Here is a 16,092-nt window from a genome sequence, read left to right on the forward strand (position 1 = left end):
TGTCAGAAGAACACATGACCGCATCCGCCATGCGTAATATTTCTAATGCAGGAAAGTGAGCTTTACCGTCTGTGTTTACTGACATCCATTTTTTTCTTTGTTTGTTGTGCAGCTGAGAGGAGAGAGTGAAAGAAGAACGAGAACCATTTGATGGAAAAAAAGAAAAGGCAAGAAGAGAAAACCAAGACGGACGCCGCTCAGAAAAAGGTAAGACGAAGAGAAATCTACATTCACAGACAGATATTTATAGTTGGAAAGTTTTCAAGAAACCTGTGTGTGTGTGTGTGTGTGTGTGTGTGTGTGTGTGTGTGTGTGTGTGTGTGTGTGTGTGTGTGTGTGTGTGTGTGTGTGTGTGTGTGTGTGTGTGTGTGTGTGTGTGTGTGTGTCCTCCCCGCTGGGAGAGATGGTCGGGGGGGCTCTATTAAGGATTTATTAGCCTAATTTGGATCTAATTCGCAGCAGGTTTAATTAACATTAACGGGCTAGTCTGTAGTGAGCAGCAAACCCTCAACGCCTGATGTCATGAACAGATTGCAGTACGAGGATATGACGTCGCACTGTGTAGGCTAGGCATGCTAGCTCATTTATCTGTCAGAAATATGACTTGCTTATGGATATAATTTGCTTATGGATATAATTTGCTTATAAAATTGCTTATGCCTGTGTATTTTGTAACGATTTGGTTTATTTTTCTCTTTCTCTCCATCTCAGGCTGCTGATCAGAAAACCAAAGGTGAGTGTCTTAATGATTTGTAATAACATCCATCTGTGATTGGCCCTCATATGTACAGGGCAACACTTAAATAAATGCATGTATACAAACATATAAGGAATTGTGATGTACCATATTCTGCCTCTTCCATTCAAACATCTCCTTATACTGTTCAACACCATCCAAACATGCACACTAAAACCGCGTTCTACACAGTACACACACAGTAGAGTCTGGCCTTGGGAGTAGAATGCAGAGTGATGATGCTCACAGATAGCCTGCAGCACCGCGCAGTGACTCAGTCAATTGCCACTATGTATTACTTTTCATGACACCTTTGATCTGCAAATATTTTTGTTTGTTTGTGTGCACGCTCTTAAGCAAGTATCCATTTAGTGCACATATATTTGTGTATGCATGCCTGTAAATGCACATGCTCAATGCCAGACTCATTCCAAGCACCAGTTGGAATGAGCAAGGTCTGGACGTTAGGCCTGTAACTAACTGTGATCTATCTGTAGCCTTGCGTGCTGGCCGTAGACCGGGTTGTATCTCGGGAATCTAACCAGGGACCTTTCAGTCCAGCACCCCATAACCATTAAGCTGTCCTGGTCCATGGGCACAATTGCAACTGTTGTGTTGAGTACAGCCAGGGGTTAAGCCAGGAATACAAGGGGACAGATCTATGAACACAGCTCTACGTGGCCTTTTTGTTTTGAAGAAGAAATCAAAAAGAGATTAGAAAAGGAAATGAAGTGCGAGGAAGTTGCTAATGAAGGAGTGCGAGTAATGAGGCGCTGAGCACTTTAGACGTGTGCCAAAAGTGAGTGAGTCCATGGCGGCTTCCACAGAGCAGGGCTAATGGCGCGGCTATTACGCTATGATATGTTTAATGAGTGAGCGAGAAATCAAGGGATCTGTCACGGCCCCATCCTCTTCGTGTGTCGTGTGTTTGTGTGGCAGTGTCTCTGGATGTGTGTGTGTTTGGTTCTGTGTTTTGGGTGGAGATGGTGCAGTATTGTGAGAGCGAGATCAGGGAATGAGCTAAAGTGTAAAATAGTTGGTAGCCATATGGCCGACTTGTGCAAGTTTTCCCCTAACCTCACACCTGGCCTACAGGAGGACATGGGCTGGAATTAACTGAGCACTCATCCGTGAAACTGAATAACAGAGTAGGGTGTGTGTGTGTGTGTGTATGCGTGTGCGGGTGCGGGTGCACTCGGTGACTGCAAAATCAGTATGCAGCTATGATTTGTGTCTTTCCATCCATATCAGTGCACTCTCCCCGCCTCACACACTCAGTCTCATTCTACATGCACAGAAATGCACCCCCTTCTCCCCCACGCTCTCCTCCCCATCTCTCGTCGCTACACCACCCCCACTTCCCCGCCCGGCCCCTCTCTCCTGCCCCCCCCCCCCGGTGCAGGCCGCCTCGGTCGCAGGCATTTCAATTTGTTTGCGGTAATCGATCTGCGCCCAGCGCGTTCATATGTATGAAAATGAGATAAAGCACCCGCTCACTGGAATTAACTTCTCTGCCCTCCATTAGGCATGGAGCCGCAGAGACACGCACACGCATGCACGCACACATATGCATGCACGCACGCACGCACACACACAAGACATGAATGCACGCACACAGCCACACACGTACTCACTCACTCATTCACACATTTAGAAAGCTACAGACCCCAGAGAAAGACTGGGCTCTTGCGTGGTCCCCATTAACACGGGGGCCCGCGGTGCCATCCCAGGCAGCCACACACACACACACACACACACACACACACACACACACACACACACACACACACACACACACACACACACACACACACACACACACACACACACACACACACACACACACACACACACTCTCACACTCTCACACTCTTCGGCTAGCCAATGAATTTAAACATTTACAGAACACACGCCTTGAGAATTTCACACATCGTGTCAACCCTGCACGCTCATACGTTGAGAAGCATTCAAAGTGTAAACACATGCCTCTGGATGTGTATAAATCAAAAGGAAAAAAAGGAAGGTACTCTCATATGCACAAGCAAACACATCAATGTGGCCCCCCTGCTTGGGATTGCATCCCGACGGAACATTCCGGGACTGATCCAAATGCTTTCAACCCCGGGAAAGGTCATTGCTATAATGTCTTGTTTTCTACACACGCATACACATACACGTACATACACACACGTATGAACAGATGCGTGCCCAAATTAGCATGACTCAGGCGAGAGGAGCCCGGTTGTACCTAACCAATCGTCTGGTCGAGTTCCTGCTTCCCACTAATCAGAACATCAACATGCTGCAGACCACACAGTTTTCAGTCAGGCCAGAGAACAAATCTAACGCACCTCCCTTGCCCAAACTCGGTCACTCCGTCTCACTTTTCCACAACATACGCTCCCTGTCTCCATCCTCTCCATTCCTTTATTTAATTTCCCCCACGCAGAGCAATTGCAGTATAGTGAAGAGGTCATTAACATCTGGGTGACTCACTGCCATTTAACGCTGGCAGGGTTACTGGGCATGCCTATAGGGTGTTACAGAGGCCTGTACGCAAGTTCTCGATTTGCCGCAGTGTTACAGGTTATTAATTTATGTCAACACTTTCTGAAAGGACATCTCATGAATTCCAATCTAATTAGAAGCTAATTTACTTTCAAAGCAGAGTGGATTCTCTCTGCTGTTAACCACATTTATAAATACCCAGTGAATTAACAGCAAATGGGTGCAGAATTATGTCTGTTGGATTTATGACCATCGTGCATAATTGTTTTTCACTCTTAACTCCCCCCCCATTACACACACACACGCACACGCACACGCACGCGCACACGCACAAATGCGCAGTCACGCATCCTTATATCCTGGCTTTGCTGGCATCGTAAGTGAAATAGACTGGTAGACGGCGAGAGAACTAATGGGGAGGGAAAGAAGGACTAGAGTGCTTCAATTTCAATTCAAAACAATGCTTTTCTCTGTGTGCACGAGTCCATGTATGATGAAAGGGCCACTGCAGACACAGCAACCCCCTTCCTCGTCACAAACGCACATACACACGCACATACATAGTTGTGTTCTTGCACATGTGAGCCCTGGTGTTGTATGAAGGTGTGTTGGTACATAGATCCATGGACTCTTTTGGGAATCCATTCCGTCACTTTGGTGTTGGCAGTGAGGCTTTGATGCGATTTCCCCTGATGAAAAGGCTGTCCTGGGGCTGCCCTCAGGCTGCAACCTGGGACAGAGGTAAATTATGGTCTGTTTAGAAAGCTTTTGAAGGTCCAGTCTTTCTGGTTCAGAAGCAGTAATCTTCCTCAGGGGAAGCCTCCTCATCATGAAGGAAGATGCAAAGGCTGCAACCGTGTGTGTGTGTGTGTGTGTGTGTGTGTGTGTGTGTGTGTGCACCAGAAGGAGGAGAACTTGGGGTCACAGGAGGTAAACAGGGGTGCATTAGGCAACTGTGAGATTGCCATGGCAACAGCCTGACATAAGAGGGATGGATGTGTCAGCAGAGGGTCAAGAGGGTGCGCCTGTTTTAGGTACCATCTGTCAGTAGTAGTTGAGGAAAACATTCTCGCTTTCACGCAAACATACACTTGAGTGATTTATTTTCTACGGAACCCGTAAAGGGACATGGGGTAAAAAAAACGTTGCTCTTGAGCACGAGAAAGTATCTTTGACCGGCAATGGGTCTGCTTATAGGTCGGAATGAAGCGGCCACCGATCTTGACAGGCTGGGTACTTTATTCTTACACACAACTGGACTCGTACATTACATCACTAAACTGACACGCTACCGCTCGCTCTCCTCGCTTGTCGACTCACCCGCTGACGTCACAAATCTTTATCCATGATATCAATGAAGGTTTTACCGGGGCTACATCCTCTTTCAGTCAATTCACTGCATCAATAAATTACCATCCGGCTTCAGCAGTTGCCACACTGTAATTAGAATGGACGTCAACGTTTTAAAAGGGTATTCAGATGTAACCAAAGCTCCCTTGAACAAGGGATTCCCCAGCGGGTGAAATGCGTTTACCTCTTAATAGTTGGGTTCGCTCCTTTGTTTTAAGGCATTTGTTAGCGGCTCAGGTCTTATTGCAGGCTACAAAGCCTGGAGTGAAGCCAACACGGTATTTTTGCATCGGTGTGTGCATCAAGCGTTTTTTTTTTAACTTTTAATAACCATCAGACCCCTACTCGCTGTTTAAACACGAGCTAAGACGTCTTTAGCGTGGGGCTTTCCGTGCTTCAGAAACACAACGGCATTGTAGCACACCCGCGTTTTATATTATCTGCAACGTGATACATTGCAAACGCATGTAATGTACACCGGTGTTTACTGGTTTTTAACAAGGGAGCGTGCGTTTTCGTTGGGCTATTGAAAGCAGCTTGGGGGGTTGGGGTGCAGACGGGCTTGTGGCAATTGCTCCCCATCCCCCCCTCTGGCGTAGAAGCAGCGCTGCATATGAACGCAGCGCTGCAGACAATAGACAGAGGGGATGTGGGAACCTTGGTCGGCATGGCACTGGGGGCCAAGCCAGCCAATCGGAGGAGACGCTCCGCCAGAATTACCCGCCCCTAGCCCTTTTTCCTGTTATGCGTTTAGTTTCACAATTTAATTTTCTCCGTAACTCTTTCATTCATGCGTTCTTTGTGTCCTTCTTCCCTTGTGCCTCTTTAGCTCAAACACAATCTCTCTCTCTCTCTCTCTCTCTCTCTCTCTCTCTCTCTCTCTCTCTCTCTCTCTCTCTCTCTCTCTCTCTCTCTCTCTCTCTCTCTCTCTCTCTCTCTCTCTCTCTCTCTCTCTCTCTCTCTCTCTCTCTCTCTCTCTCTCTCTCTCTCTCGTGTTTTGTGTGTGATTAATCAATGAGTCCGATGAGGAGTGCGTGGAGGGCCGAGGTCGGGGTGACGCTGGGTGGACAGTTGCAGACTGCTCATGTGGTGTGTTTTATTGGAGGTTGTCCCACATTCGGCTCCACTCCATTAACAGACCTTCGGAAGGCCTCCACGCTCCTCGTAATGGCTTGCTGCTCCTCCAAACTCCTTTTACTCAAAGAGTGTTTATGCCGCCGTCTCATTACAGCTTATGTTCCGTGTTTCTGCACTTGGACCTTCAGCTCGGCGAGAGTGTTTTTATTAGATTTTATACTGCACACCCAGACGCAGACAGCACATCTGTGCCAGACGCTCTCCTGGGTATCAAACCCAGACCCGCGTTCCTCTCCTCCTCGCCTCTCGGTTATTACTTTAATATGTCTTCTCCTCTCTCTCCTGGGCTCTCCTTCAGCCTGTCTGTTATCGGCTCAGCGGGGGGGGGGTGGGGGTGTCAGAGTGCCAGGCCAGCTGCAGGTCAGCAGTGCAGATGAGATGAGATTGGAAGCTGAAATGAATGACAGGAAGAGCTTGGTTGGCCTCCCTCAGGGGAACCAGGGAGTCTTGTGTATATTCCAGCCCTCTTCATGATTCTGCCCTTGGTCTGAGGAGAGTTCTGGGAGAGAATGATGATGGCACTCTATTACAAGAGTCCCTCAACAAGGACAAGTGGAAGCCATTTAAAGATGGTAGCTTTAATTAAAACTCTAAACCTTATTTTAACGCCTTTTGCTAAAATGGTTTTAATCTTTGAGTAATTGACCTTGATCATTTGGTAATTCATCTGCTCATTCTCTGAGTGAATTGCATTGTTGCTTTTGCGACTGAATGCAGAAGAACTGATGTCGTAGAACTGACGTTCTATGACTGATCATTCTTTTGGTCCCCCTGTCTCCTCAAGGTTCCCTGAGATATCAGTTGTTTTTTCAAAGCACTTTTCGCGTTTATTATTGATCAGGAAAAGATCTTCCCTTTGACAAAAATGACAGACCACACGCTGAATGATTTCATGCGATGTTAGGGTAAGTGTGCTTTGGTGAAGGGGGTTGTTTAGTCCTCACAAACACACACGCGCGTGCACAAGTTTTCTCCAACCCCTAGCACCTTTTGTTCTCTGCGCTTGGACGCCAACCTTTTGGCTGTGTCATCATCGTGTCGCTTACGCGGTGCTCTCCGTCTGCCCAAAACATCCACAGATGTTCTACTAAACCCAATCAAATCAATAGCAACCAACCCAAATGTTGTAACCCATACGACCAAGGCGGTACATAAGCCACGTTCACGCACCAGGCTCTGTTGTCGTCAGGGTGAAGTACAGTGTTGTTGGAGGAAACAGTATGTGGCATGATCTCCTTTACCACTCGACAGAATGTGATCATGTGCAAAGGGCAAGCAGAGCCACACTTCGGCCTTTTTAGGGGCAGCAGGAGGAGGCAGAAAGGCAGACATGGAGACCCGGGGGTTGGTTGGAACAAGGCGGGAGGCGGGGGTGTGTGGTGCGCCCTGCGTCCTGCGTGCTGATTGGCCGGGGCAGCATCAGGAGGGCTGAGCTGGATTCATCAGTCATGCGTCACCAGCTGCAGCACGGAGCCTGCAGCGAGCAGCGCTTCTGCAGAGGGCGCGCGTGTGCGTGCGCGTGTGCGTGCGCGTGCGCGTGCGCGTGTGTCTGGTAACGTGTCACGCTACAACAGGCTTCGGCTTCACTCCATGGCGATATGGGTTAGGGTTAGCCTTTACCACATAGGTTGCGGAGAAATCGCCTTCCTCTTGTGTTGCAGTGTGTGCGTGTGTCTGTGTGAGTGTTCTTTAATGCAGGTAGACTGACATCTGGATTAGTGTTGCTCTCCAGTGAATGGACCTCTGTTCTTTAGCAGTACTGCAGGACAGGCTTTTGGCAAGCACTGCGAATACCTCACCCCTGAATTCACTTACCCCAACCCCCAGGGCGGCCTCACAGGACTGCCTTAGTGTTCAAGTATGGGTATGTGTGCGTGTGGGGGCCCTGTGTGTGGGGTAGGGCGCGTGGGTGTGCATTGCACAATCTTGAATGTAACTTTAAAGATGTAGTGGAGAAGGGAAGGTCGACTTTATGTGTGCAGTCATGTGCGGTCGCGTATCAGAACATCATGGACTCACTTATTTTGAGCCATTGTGTGGAAACGTTTGTCGAGCCGCGGACTACATGTAACATCGTGATTGTTTGTGGACTGTTTATATTGTTTAAATATGATGCAGGAAAGCCGTAATCTACTGCGACTTGCTTGGCTTTCCACGGTGTTGCAACTATCGTAGCAGCGATTGCATTACTCTGAAGAGGGGGTTGAGGACTACAAAAGGACATCAACACACATCGACCGATACAAACGCCTTCACAGTTGCACGTGAACAATAGTACACGGCTCATGTGGTGCAAGGTCCTTACGGTCATGTATTATCTAGGAAATGCTGGCTTAAAGGATCAATAGGTCTAACACTAGATATGTGTGTGTGGGCAGATATGTTGTCTTGTAATGATTTGTGCAACCCTGACAGTCGTATTGGAATGCAAAGTGTTGGGTTCAACTGAAGGAGCTAACACGGTGCTGTGTGCGTCTCCTCCCTCCCAGTGCCAGCGCCTGCGGCTACTACGCCGAGCCCTGGCCCGCCCCGCCATCACCTCCATCCCTCCAGTACCACGCCGTCCCTCGCTACCTCGTCCCCCTCCTGCGCTTCTTCCGGCAATGGCAAGCGTGCCTCCGCTGCCGGCCATACCCCGAGTCCCGGCCCCCCTCAGCCGCAGCCGCAGCAGCAGCAGTGCCAGACGTCCTCAGCCAGCACCCGCTACCCGCCCAGAGAGGTGCCCCCTCGCTTCCGCCAGCAGGAGCACAAGCAGCTGCTGAAGAGAGGCCAGCCTCTGCCCGCCGGACCCCTCGGAGGCCCCCCCCCGCCCAGCGCCACCTCCAGCGACGCACCTAACGCTGCCAAGCGCCTTCCAGGTGAGCACCCGCTTTTAATGTTCACAGGGTCACTCGGTCGGAGCATTGAGGGGTAGTCCTCGACTTCTGCTTTAGTAAGTGCAATGGGAACATTCCCTACTGGGTTGGATTAGTGTCAAGCGAGCTTGAAGCATCGTTTGATGGACCGGGGTGCAGTTCTTTTAAAGGTACATAAAGGTTACGTTGGTGGTGAAGGGATCCTGTGGATCAAGAGATCCATCAACATTGCTTCTTAAGGTCCAGTCTTTATTTGTTGGGGATGAATGCCATTAGCTGTGCTTCCATCTGCTCTGGTTTCTACCTTCCCATGGCCCCTCTGAGATTACGTGTCCTGCCAAAGGTTGTCCTCTCTTCGAAGTTTAACAAGGCCCATATTTGTTTCACGAAGTGAATCGAATAAAGTGAGTTAAGTGGGGGGCGGGCTGTTTATACTCTCCTATCCATGCACTTATGGATTGGAACACCACACAACCTTTTTTTCTGTATTATATTTGGGAGTTAATTATGAGGTTGCTATACACCAAAAACAGCATCTGGGCAAACGGCAGACGCTAGGAAACTAGCGATTGAGCCTTGATAACTATTCCTGTGCCCAACTAGTTAGCCCCCTTCATCTCCTGAGCCTTGATAACTATTTCTGTTCCTAGAAAGTTAGCTGTCTTCATCTCCTGAGCTGAGTATTCCTGTTCCTAGCTGTTTGGCTGTCTTCATCTCCTGAGTTGTTCCCTGTGTTGTTCCTCCGCTCTGTAGCTGTCTTCATATTTCATGAATCCGCGGAATGCCTCAGGTGGTGTTCAAAGCCAAATAGGCTTTTAGACTGCATTTATATGGCACTTTTATATCCAGTGGCCACTCCAAAACGCTTTCCAATATTGCCTAAAATTCACCCAACCATGCAAGGCTACAACCAGCTCGTCAGGAGCAGTTGGGGTGAGGTCTCTTACTATGCTAGGTGTCTAACATATGTTGCGTTCACTTTCACTTGCCATTTGCCTGTGTGAAAACACTTTGTCATGTCACTTTATTCAAACAGCTGACTCTAGCCAAACGGGTGTTTTGTTTTTAATCCTGGTTTCAGTCCCTACGGACGGCAACGGCCCCAAGAGGCTGCATGTCTTCTTTAGGGCTCTGCACTGTTGTTATCTGGTCATACCGTTCACCCAACATGACCTTTCCATTACCTCGTCTTTGTTCTACTCAACGAGTGCCGATGCTCGTTGGATTGCTCCCTCACCCTGGCCCTCCCGAGGGCCCCTACATAGCCCCAGGCCGAGTAGCCCTGGGCAGGGTGGTGCATCTGCCCTTCCTCCCCGAGGCCCTGGCCAGTTGGTAGCCTCGGGCTACTGGCCATTTTGTTCTAATGGCGCTGACGTCAGTTACACAGGAAGTACACAGTCTGCGCTCACTTCTTCGGCAGATTTGGCAGATTTGGCAGATGTCATGATGCAATTGAAAACAACTTTGAACTTGCAGTGGAAGTTTTAACTTAAACTTTTAACCAGTGTGGTTAAAATGTAGTGGTTAAATGTCATAGTGTAGTGTTTAGAGTGGAGAGTCTTGTTTCAGAGTTAACCCTAACACTAACAGTAAGTTAAGAGCCAAGAACAAACGGCTGATTCCTTAAAGTGACTGAAGATTGAAGACGCATTCTCACAGTGTAATAAAAGTATCTGAAAAAATATATACTGAATAGTGTGTGACAAACGGCACCCGCGGTGGTTTGATCTTTTGAATCTAAGGTCATTTCAGGACACGTTCGTGACTTCTCTGGTGAGGTCATTGTGGCTCTAGGGGGTTCAGATGACACAAACACTTCCCTCTCTCACACACACTCCCAACTCACTGCAACACACACACGCACGCACACGCGACACAGAGCAGCAGTCAGAACACCCTGAGCTGACCTAGTTGTGTCCTCTCCGATCACTGTCTGCCCTGCAGGCTAGCCCACACACACACACACACACACACACACACACACACACACACACACACACACACACACACACACACACACACACACACACACACACACACACACACACACACACACACACACACACACACACACACCCCCCACCTTACCAGTCCGAGGACATTTTTTTCACACCCCTCCCACATGACCTCTGATCCTCCTTATAATTGCCCCAAACTCCAGACAGACCCTTCTTCTTCCCCTAACCTCCTTCTCTTCCCCCCCCTCCCCCCCAAGTCTCCAGCTGACGGAGGCCCATTGAGTGGGGCAAAGCAGCCAGTCAGCCAGTCTGTCAGCAGCATCCCCCATAGCAGGTGCTCTTGGCTCTCAAGGAGGGGGCTGGGGGAGGGGGGGGGGGGGGTCCTTAAGACATGCAGATTGTGGGAACTGCGGTCCAACAGCTGTTTGATGCTCGCCCAGACTGAGTCCATGGCCAGGAGGCTCTGGGAGGGGGTGTCAACGCATAGAGGGGCCCCTGCTAGTCTGACCCATTTCATTTCCAGGTCGAGCCGTGCAATAATGATCCTCCTTTTCGGGGTTCTGCTTGAAATAAATGCAAAGGAAAAATGCATTGACTGAAAGGACTGAGCGTTGTTGTTCAAAGCCATCAGAGGAGCGGGTCACTATTGACCTGCCAGTGATGCCTTATCTTTAAGTGAAACCATTACGTGGCATTGGCAAACAAGACGACAATAATTGCTCATTTCTATATCTAGAATCCTACTACTTGGTGATGGTATTGTACAAGGCATTGTGTATCCTCCAGACCAAAGCAGCACCTAAACAAAGGCATGATTACATGACTGCTGTAACGCAATACCACCAAGAAGTCTGGCTATGTGGCTCACGTTTCCCTTAAAACACATGCATGCAGAGATTAGAGACACCTTTAGATATGATTTAGCCTTTTGCTTTAGACAGCAATGGCACACTTGCCAACACCATATTATTTACATAATAGGTTTCACAATTCACATATTTACCAGACCGCCGCCGCTTTCTTTCATAATGGCTCTTGATTATGTTGAAATATGTGAAAATATGATGCATTACAACTGCAAGGCATTGTGTGAATGGCACCTCTGGGGTTTAACCACGAAGAAACGAAATAAAGCCGTCATTCAGAGACGCTGTGTTGAACTATTCCCAGTATTTTAGCCTTGTGATTCTCTGGTGTTTTTCCGCCTTGCTCCTCTGAAACAATTCCCTGTGAAGATGTGAACTTAACCCAGCCTCAGATCTCAGTTATTTGTACCGTCTTAAACCGTCAGATCATCACAACAGCAATGGGCCCTAATGACGCCGGGGAAGTATTCTTGGTATAAAGGAGAGGGTGTTCCCAAAGCGTGCACAAACACGCACGCACGCGCAGGCAGACGTTCAGATAGAAAACCCCTGGTGGCTTCATTAGCTCGGTCTCTGCTAGCACTTTTTCTTCCTTCTATTCTGTCTTTTCTCTGCGGAGGTAAACAGACATGAAGGATGAGGGGTTGAAACCCTCCTGTGACCGTTCACTAGCGCATGCTCTCTTTCACTCTCCCTTTCTCTCCGTCTCTCTCCGTCATTCTCTGTCACTCTCTCTCTCTCCTATTTAATTATTATTTTTTCCAGCTTCCGGAAGAAGGAGAACAACAGGCGCCTCTCTTTGAGTGGTGTGCCCCCCCCCCTTGCGGAAGTCTCCCGTCACACAGAGAGAGAGAGAGAGAGAGAGAGAGAGAGAGAGAGAGGGGGGGGGTTGGACAGGCTCTGTCGGGGGGGACAAAAGTAGGACTAAAGCGTAGCATCAGAGGTCCTGATGAACGGGTGGTGTTTGGCAGGCGAGGGGGTCTCGTGGCTCGGGAGCAGGAGAGGAATGCCGCGCCTGGGGCGGGGCTTCGCACTGTGAGGCTAACAAGCTAACAACACTATTCCTTTGGGGGAGACGCTCGCAGAAAAACAAAAACAAAGCAGGACCTCTGCTCTTCAGTGCAGTGATTATTAGTCCACATGTTCTTTCTCTTCTTCTCCCTCTCTCGGTCTTGTTCCGTCTTCTGTAATCTCTCGTTCATATCCCTTGCCAACATTATCGTGCCAGCCCCTCCTCCCACACGCTTGTTCTCACTCTCTCTCTCTACCTCCATCGCCTGACGTTCCTAATGGTCCTTTCCTACTGAGCAGGCTGGGGGGGGGGGGGGGGGGGGTTTAATTCCTGGCTACCATCCCATCTCTATAGGGCCAGCTAGTCTCATTACCCAGGGCTCATCCCCCGACTATTTCTGTCTCCGCACGGCTAGCTTGGCATGGCAGGAGTTTGCTCCCTCATTGTCATTGTTGTCCCCACCCTGACCACCGGTGCTGCACATCCCATTTACGGTGGATATTCCCCCTTTTCCCCGTTCCCCGTTCCCCCCCCCTCCCCCACACACATTTCAAAAGCCTTGCTGTATTTCAGCTTTGGTCCAGGTACCGTATACGGCTGCTGTGTTGAGCAGAAGACTGCGCCAAGGGTACCCACGCAAAACAGTCTGGTACTACTCGCACACAAAAGAGGCAGCGTGATTCAGCGGAACGAGTCGTCGTCTTCCCCCTCCCTGTCTATTGTTTTGTTTTATTTTTGTGACGATGTCCTACTAATGAATGAGGCCGAGCATCACTGAAACGCAAACATACGTGTACAGGATAGCCATCTGGTCTTCTGCCTAAACAGATATGTCTTAAATGAGGAGGGCTTTTATGGAGAGGAGTTGAGACGGCGAGACGCTGTAGGCTGCAGCATTAACTGCATGCTAAACGAAGCTATATGCATGTTGGTTGGCATAAATATGTAGTCGTGCAGAACTATGCGCATATGTTATGCATGTGCACGGATTTGCATACACACGTATACATACACAGGCATACACAAGCGGGCTTATGACTATGTATCTTTGCACGCATACATGTAAATACAAATACCTGAAATGTCTATGCATGAATGCACATACCTATTTACATGTATTCATGCATATACACATGTTCAAAATGAAGACTGTGCTATAAAAAAGGCTCCCTTCTGCGACATAGAACCAGACATGCTGAGTTGCGCAGCCAGCAGCAGTATCCTGGCCCACTGTCAGACTTTGATGTTGGAGGGGGTAGCAGCCCTTGCTGCAGTACCCCATCCCTCTAAGCCCCTTTGAAGATGGCGCTAGTGATCCTCTCTTCCAGTAATTTTCCACTACAGTCTTACACTCTCTCCCTTGCTCTTGTTCTCTCTCTCTCTCTCTCTCTCTCTCTCTCTCTCTCTCTCTCTCTCTCTCTCTCTCTCTCTCTCTGTCTCTGTCTCTGTCTCTGTATCTCCCTCTCTCTCTTTCTCCCTCTCTCTTCCTCTCTCTCTCTGTCTCTCTTTCTCTCTCTCTCCCCCTCTCCCTCCCTCTGCAGGCTCAGCGTCTAGCTCTCCTTTTCATTCCTTGTGGGGTGTTTTGCCCGTTTATTTGAGGTTCTTGCAGTATTACAGATGTACTCCAAAATAAGGCTGCATTTCAAGACTGTGATTAATTCATCACACAGCCTATTCCTGTATACTACAGCAAAATAAAACCCCAGGCTGAAAAATGTGTCAGAGGCAGTGTGGGGGCTGGGGCTGAAAATGCAGGACGCAGAACAGCCTCAAAGCAGCCTGGCTACGAGTCAGGCTCGATGAAATGTCCGAGAGAGGGAGGGAGTGAGAGAGAGGGAGAATTCTGTGCAGAAAGTCAAAACACCTTGAAGTCATGGAAAATCTCAACCTTGCAATGATGAATTAGAAACGTGAGCTTAATTTTTTTTTAATGCTGATGTTCGGGGTCTTTTAAGGTCAGGCTCTCTTCTTACTCTCTTGGCAGGCAGGGGTGAACAACAATGGAGCTGAATGCATGCCAGACCAGCTCTGGCCGAGCACCCGCTGTCTAAGAGACAAAAACATTTGTACGCATGCCCACAGACACACGGACACATGCACACACACAGACAAACACAGCCGCATGGCTTGGGTGATGTTCAACTCTCAGTTGGTACGGTGAACCTTGACATTTAAGGCACAAGATATCATATTCGGTGAAGCGTTTAATGCGTTTTTCCTGTAAAACTAGATATGACAGGGTGTGAAAGAGGCATTTGTGTCTTTCATTAAAACATTACTAAAATACATGAGCGCTTGGAGATTGAAGTCTGTATTTGCCGTGGGTCAAAACTCATACCTTTTAAGCAACAATAACACTGCGAAGCCTCCAGGCTGCTCCTCTATGCCAATCAGAACCTCAATTATGATAACATTTCTTTTACCATCTGCTTGGTTGTTGTTTTATTTCATCGATGCTATGACCAAAATAAAAAGGAAAAATTAGATATGATTGGCTGGCGCTCATTTTCTCCTTTGTTTTTGTTGCTCTGTGTGGGGCTGATTGTGAACTGCGTGCACTAAAAGGTAACAGGATAATGGCTCCTGGGGCGAGGGGATAAGTCTGTTGGGGTTAACACAGCTTAGAAATGTTAACTCTGCTGTATGTTAAAAATGATTGCGTGTTTATGGGATTCAAACAATAACACCTTGCCTGTCTTATCTAACAAGATAGTTTTTTGACTACTAGGTGACCGATGCATTATTAGCAATATTGTAAATGGCAGCAACAATCTATTGGAGGCTGAAAGCAACCAAGTAGAAAGTAAGGCGGTTAATTTGGCAAAGGAGGCTGATACTTGACTTAAGGGTCAGTGAACCACGCCGACACCGGTGGCACGTCCGGAGCGCTGAGTTTGATACATTTGTGGTGTTTATGGTTATTTTTAAGAGGATGATGTGACATGGTGTGGACTGCTGATGATCAGAATGTACAGGTATCGATGGTGGACACTCAGTATGTTAGCTCACATTTACTAAAGCCTCAACTGGGGACTTTTTAGAAGTATCCTCGGCGAGAACGCATCTTTTGATGCTATAACAGTAATTTAGTGTGACAATGCGTGTGCAATGGAAATAATGTTTATATCAAAGGCAGATGTGATGGGACATGTGTCAGTTATGTTTATTACATAGCTGGCTTTTTATTTAAAACAGCCAAGGCTCTTTATCGTGTGTGTGTGTGTGTGTGTGTGTGTGTGTGTGTGTGTGTGTGTGTGTGTGTGTGTGTGTGTGTGTGTGTGTGTGTGTGTGTGTGTGTGTGTGTGTGTGTGTGTGTGTGTGTGTGTGGAATTTAAATGGCCCTCATTGGCGTGCCAGTTGAGTGTATGGGGGCAATCCTAGCAGCCATAAGAGCGTTTGCATGTAGGATCGATAGCCCCTCTTCTCTCCCCCACTAGCATTAATAAGAACATTGATTAGCTGTCACCCACTGATTGATTACCCCCTTATACCATCCAATCAGTCTATTATTAGTTCTCATATTGATCGGCACATGAGTGCCTAATGAGATTGCGCGTGCGTTTGTGTCTGTGAGTGATACCACGTTGTGCTGTGAATCTTTAGTACCCTCATTTAATACATTTTGTTGAGTTCAACAAGGCCAGTGTCTGACGTAGACACCTTTTGTCAG

General features: G+C 48.2%; 1 protein-coding gene across 2 annotated transcripts in view; it reads left to right on the forward strand.

Moving 5' to 3' along the window:
- tnrc6c2 (trinucleotide repeat containing adaptor 6C2) overlaps nucleotides 1-16,092 on the forward strand; it is a 58,756-nt gene that overhangs the window by 12,694 nt on the left and 29,970 nt on the right. For both annotated transcript variants that reach the window (XM_060046938.1, XM_060046939.1), the window contains exons 2-4: nucleotides 113-207; nucleotides 712-733; nucleotides 8,221-8,589. In XM_060046938.1, coding sequence (XP_059902921.1) covers nucleotides 151-207; nucleotides 712-733; nucleotides 8,221-8,589 — 448 coding nt within the window. In that variant the 5' untranslated portion in view covers nucleotides 113-150. The remainder of the gene's footprint in view (nucleotides 1-112; nucleotides 208-711; nucleotides 734-8,220; nucleotides 8,590-16,092) is intronic.

Source organism: Gadus macrocephalus, chromosome 3 (assembly GCF_031168955.1).
Source record: "Gadus macrocephalus chromosome 3, ASM3116895v1".
NCBI classification, from domain to species: domain Eukaryota; kingdom Metazoa; phylum Chordata; class Actinopteri; order Gadiformes; family Gadidae; genus Gadus; species Gadus macrocephalus.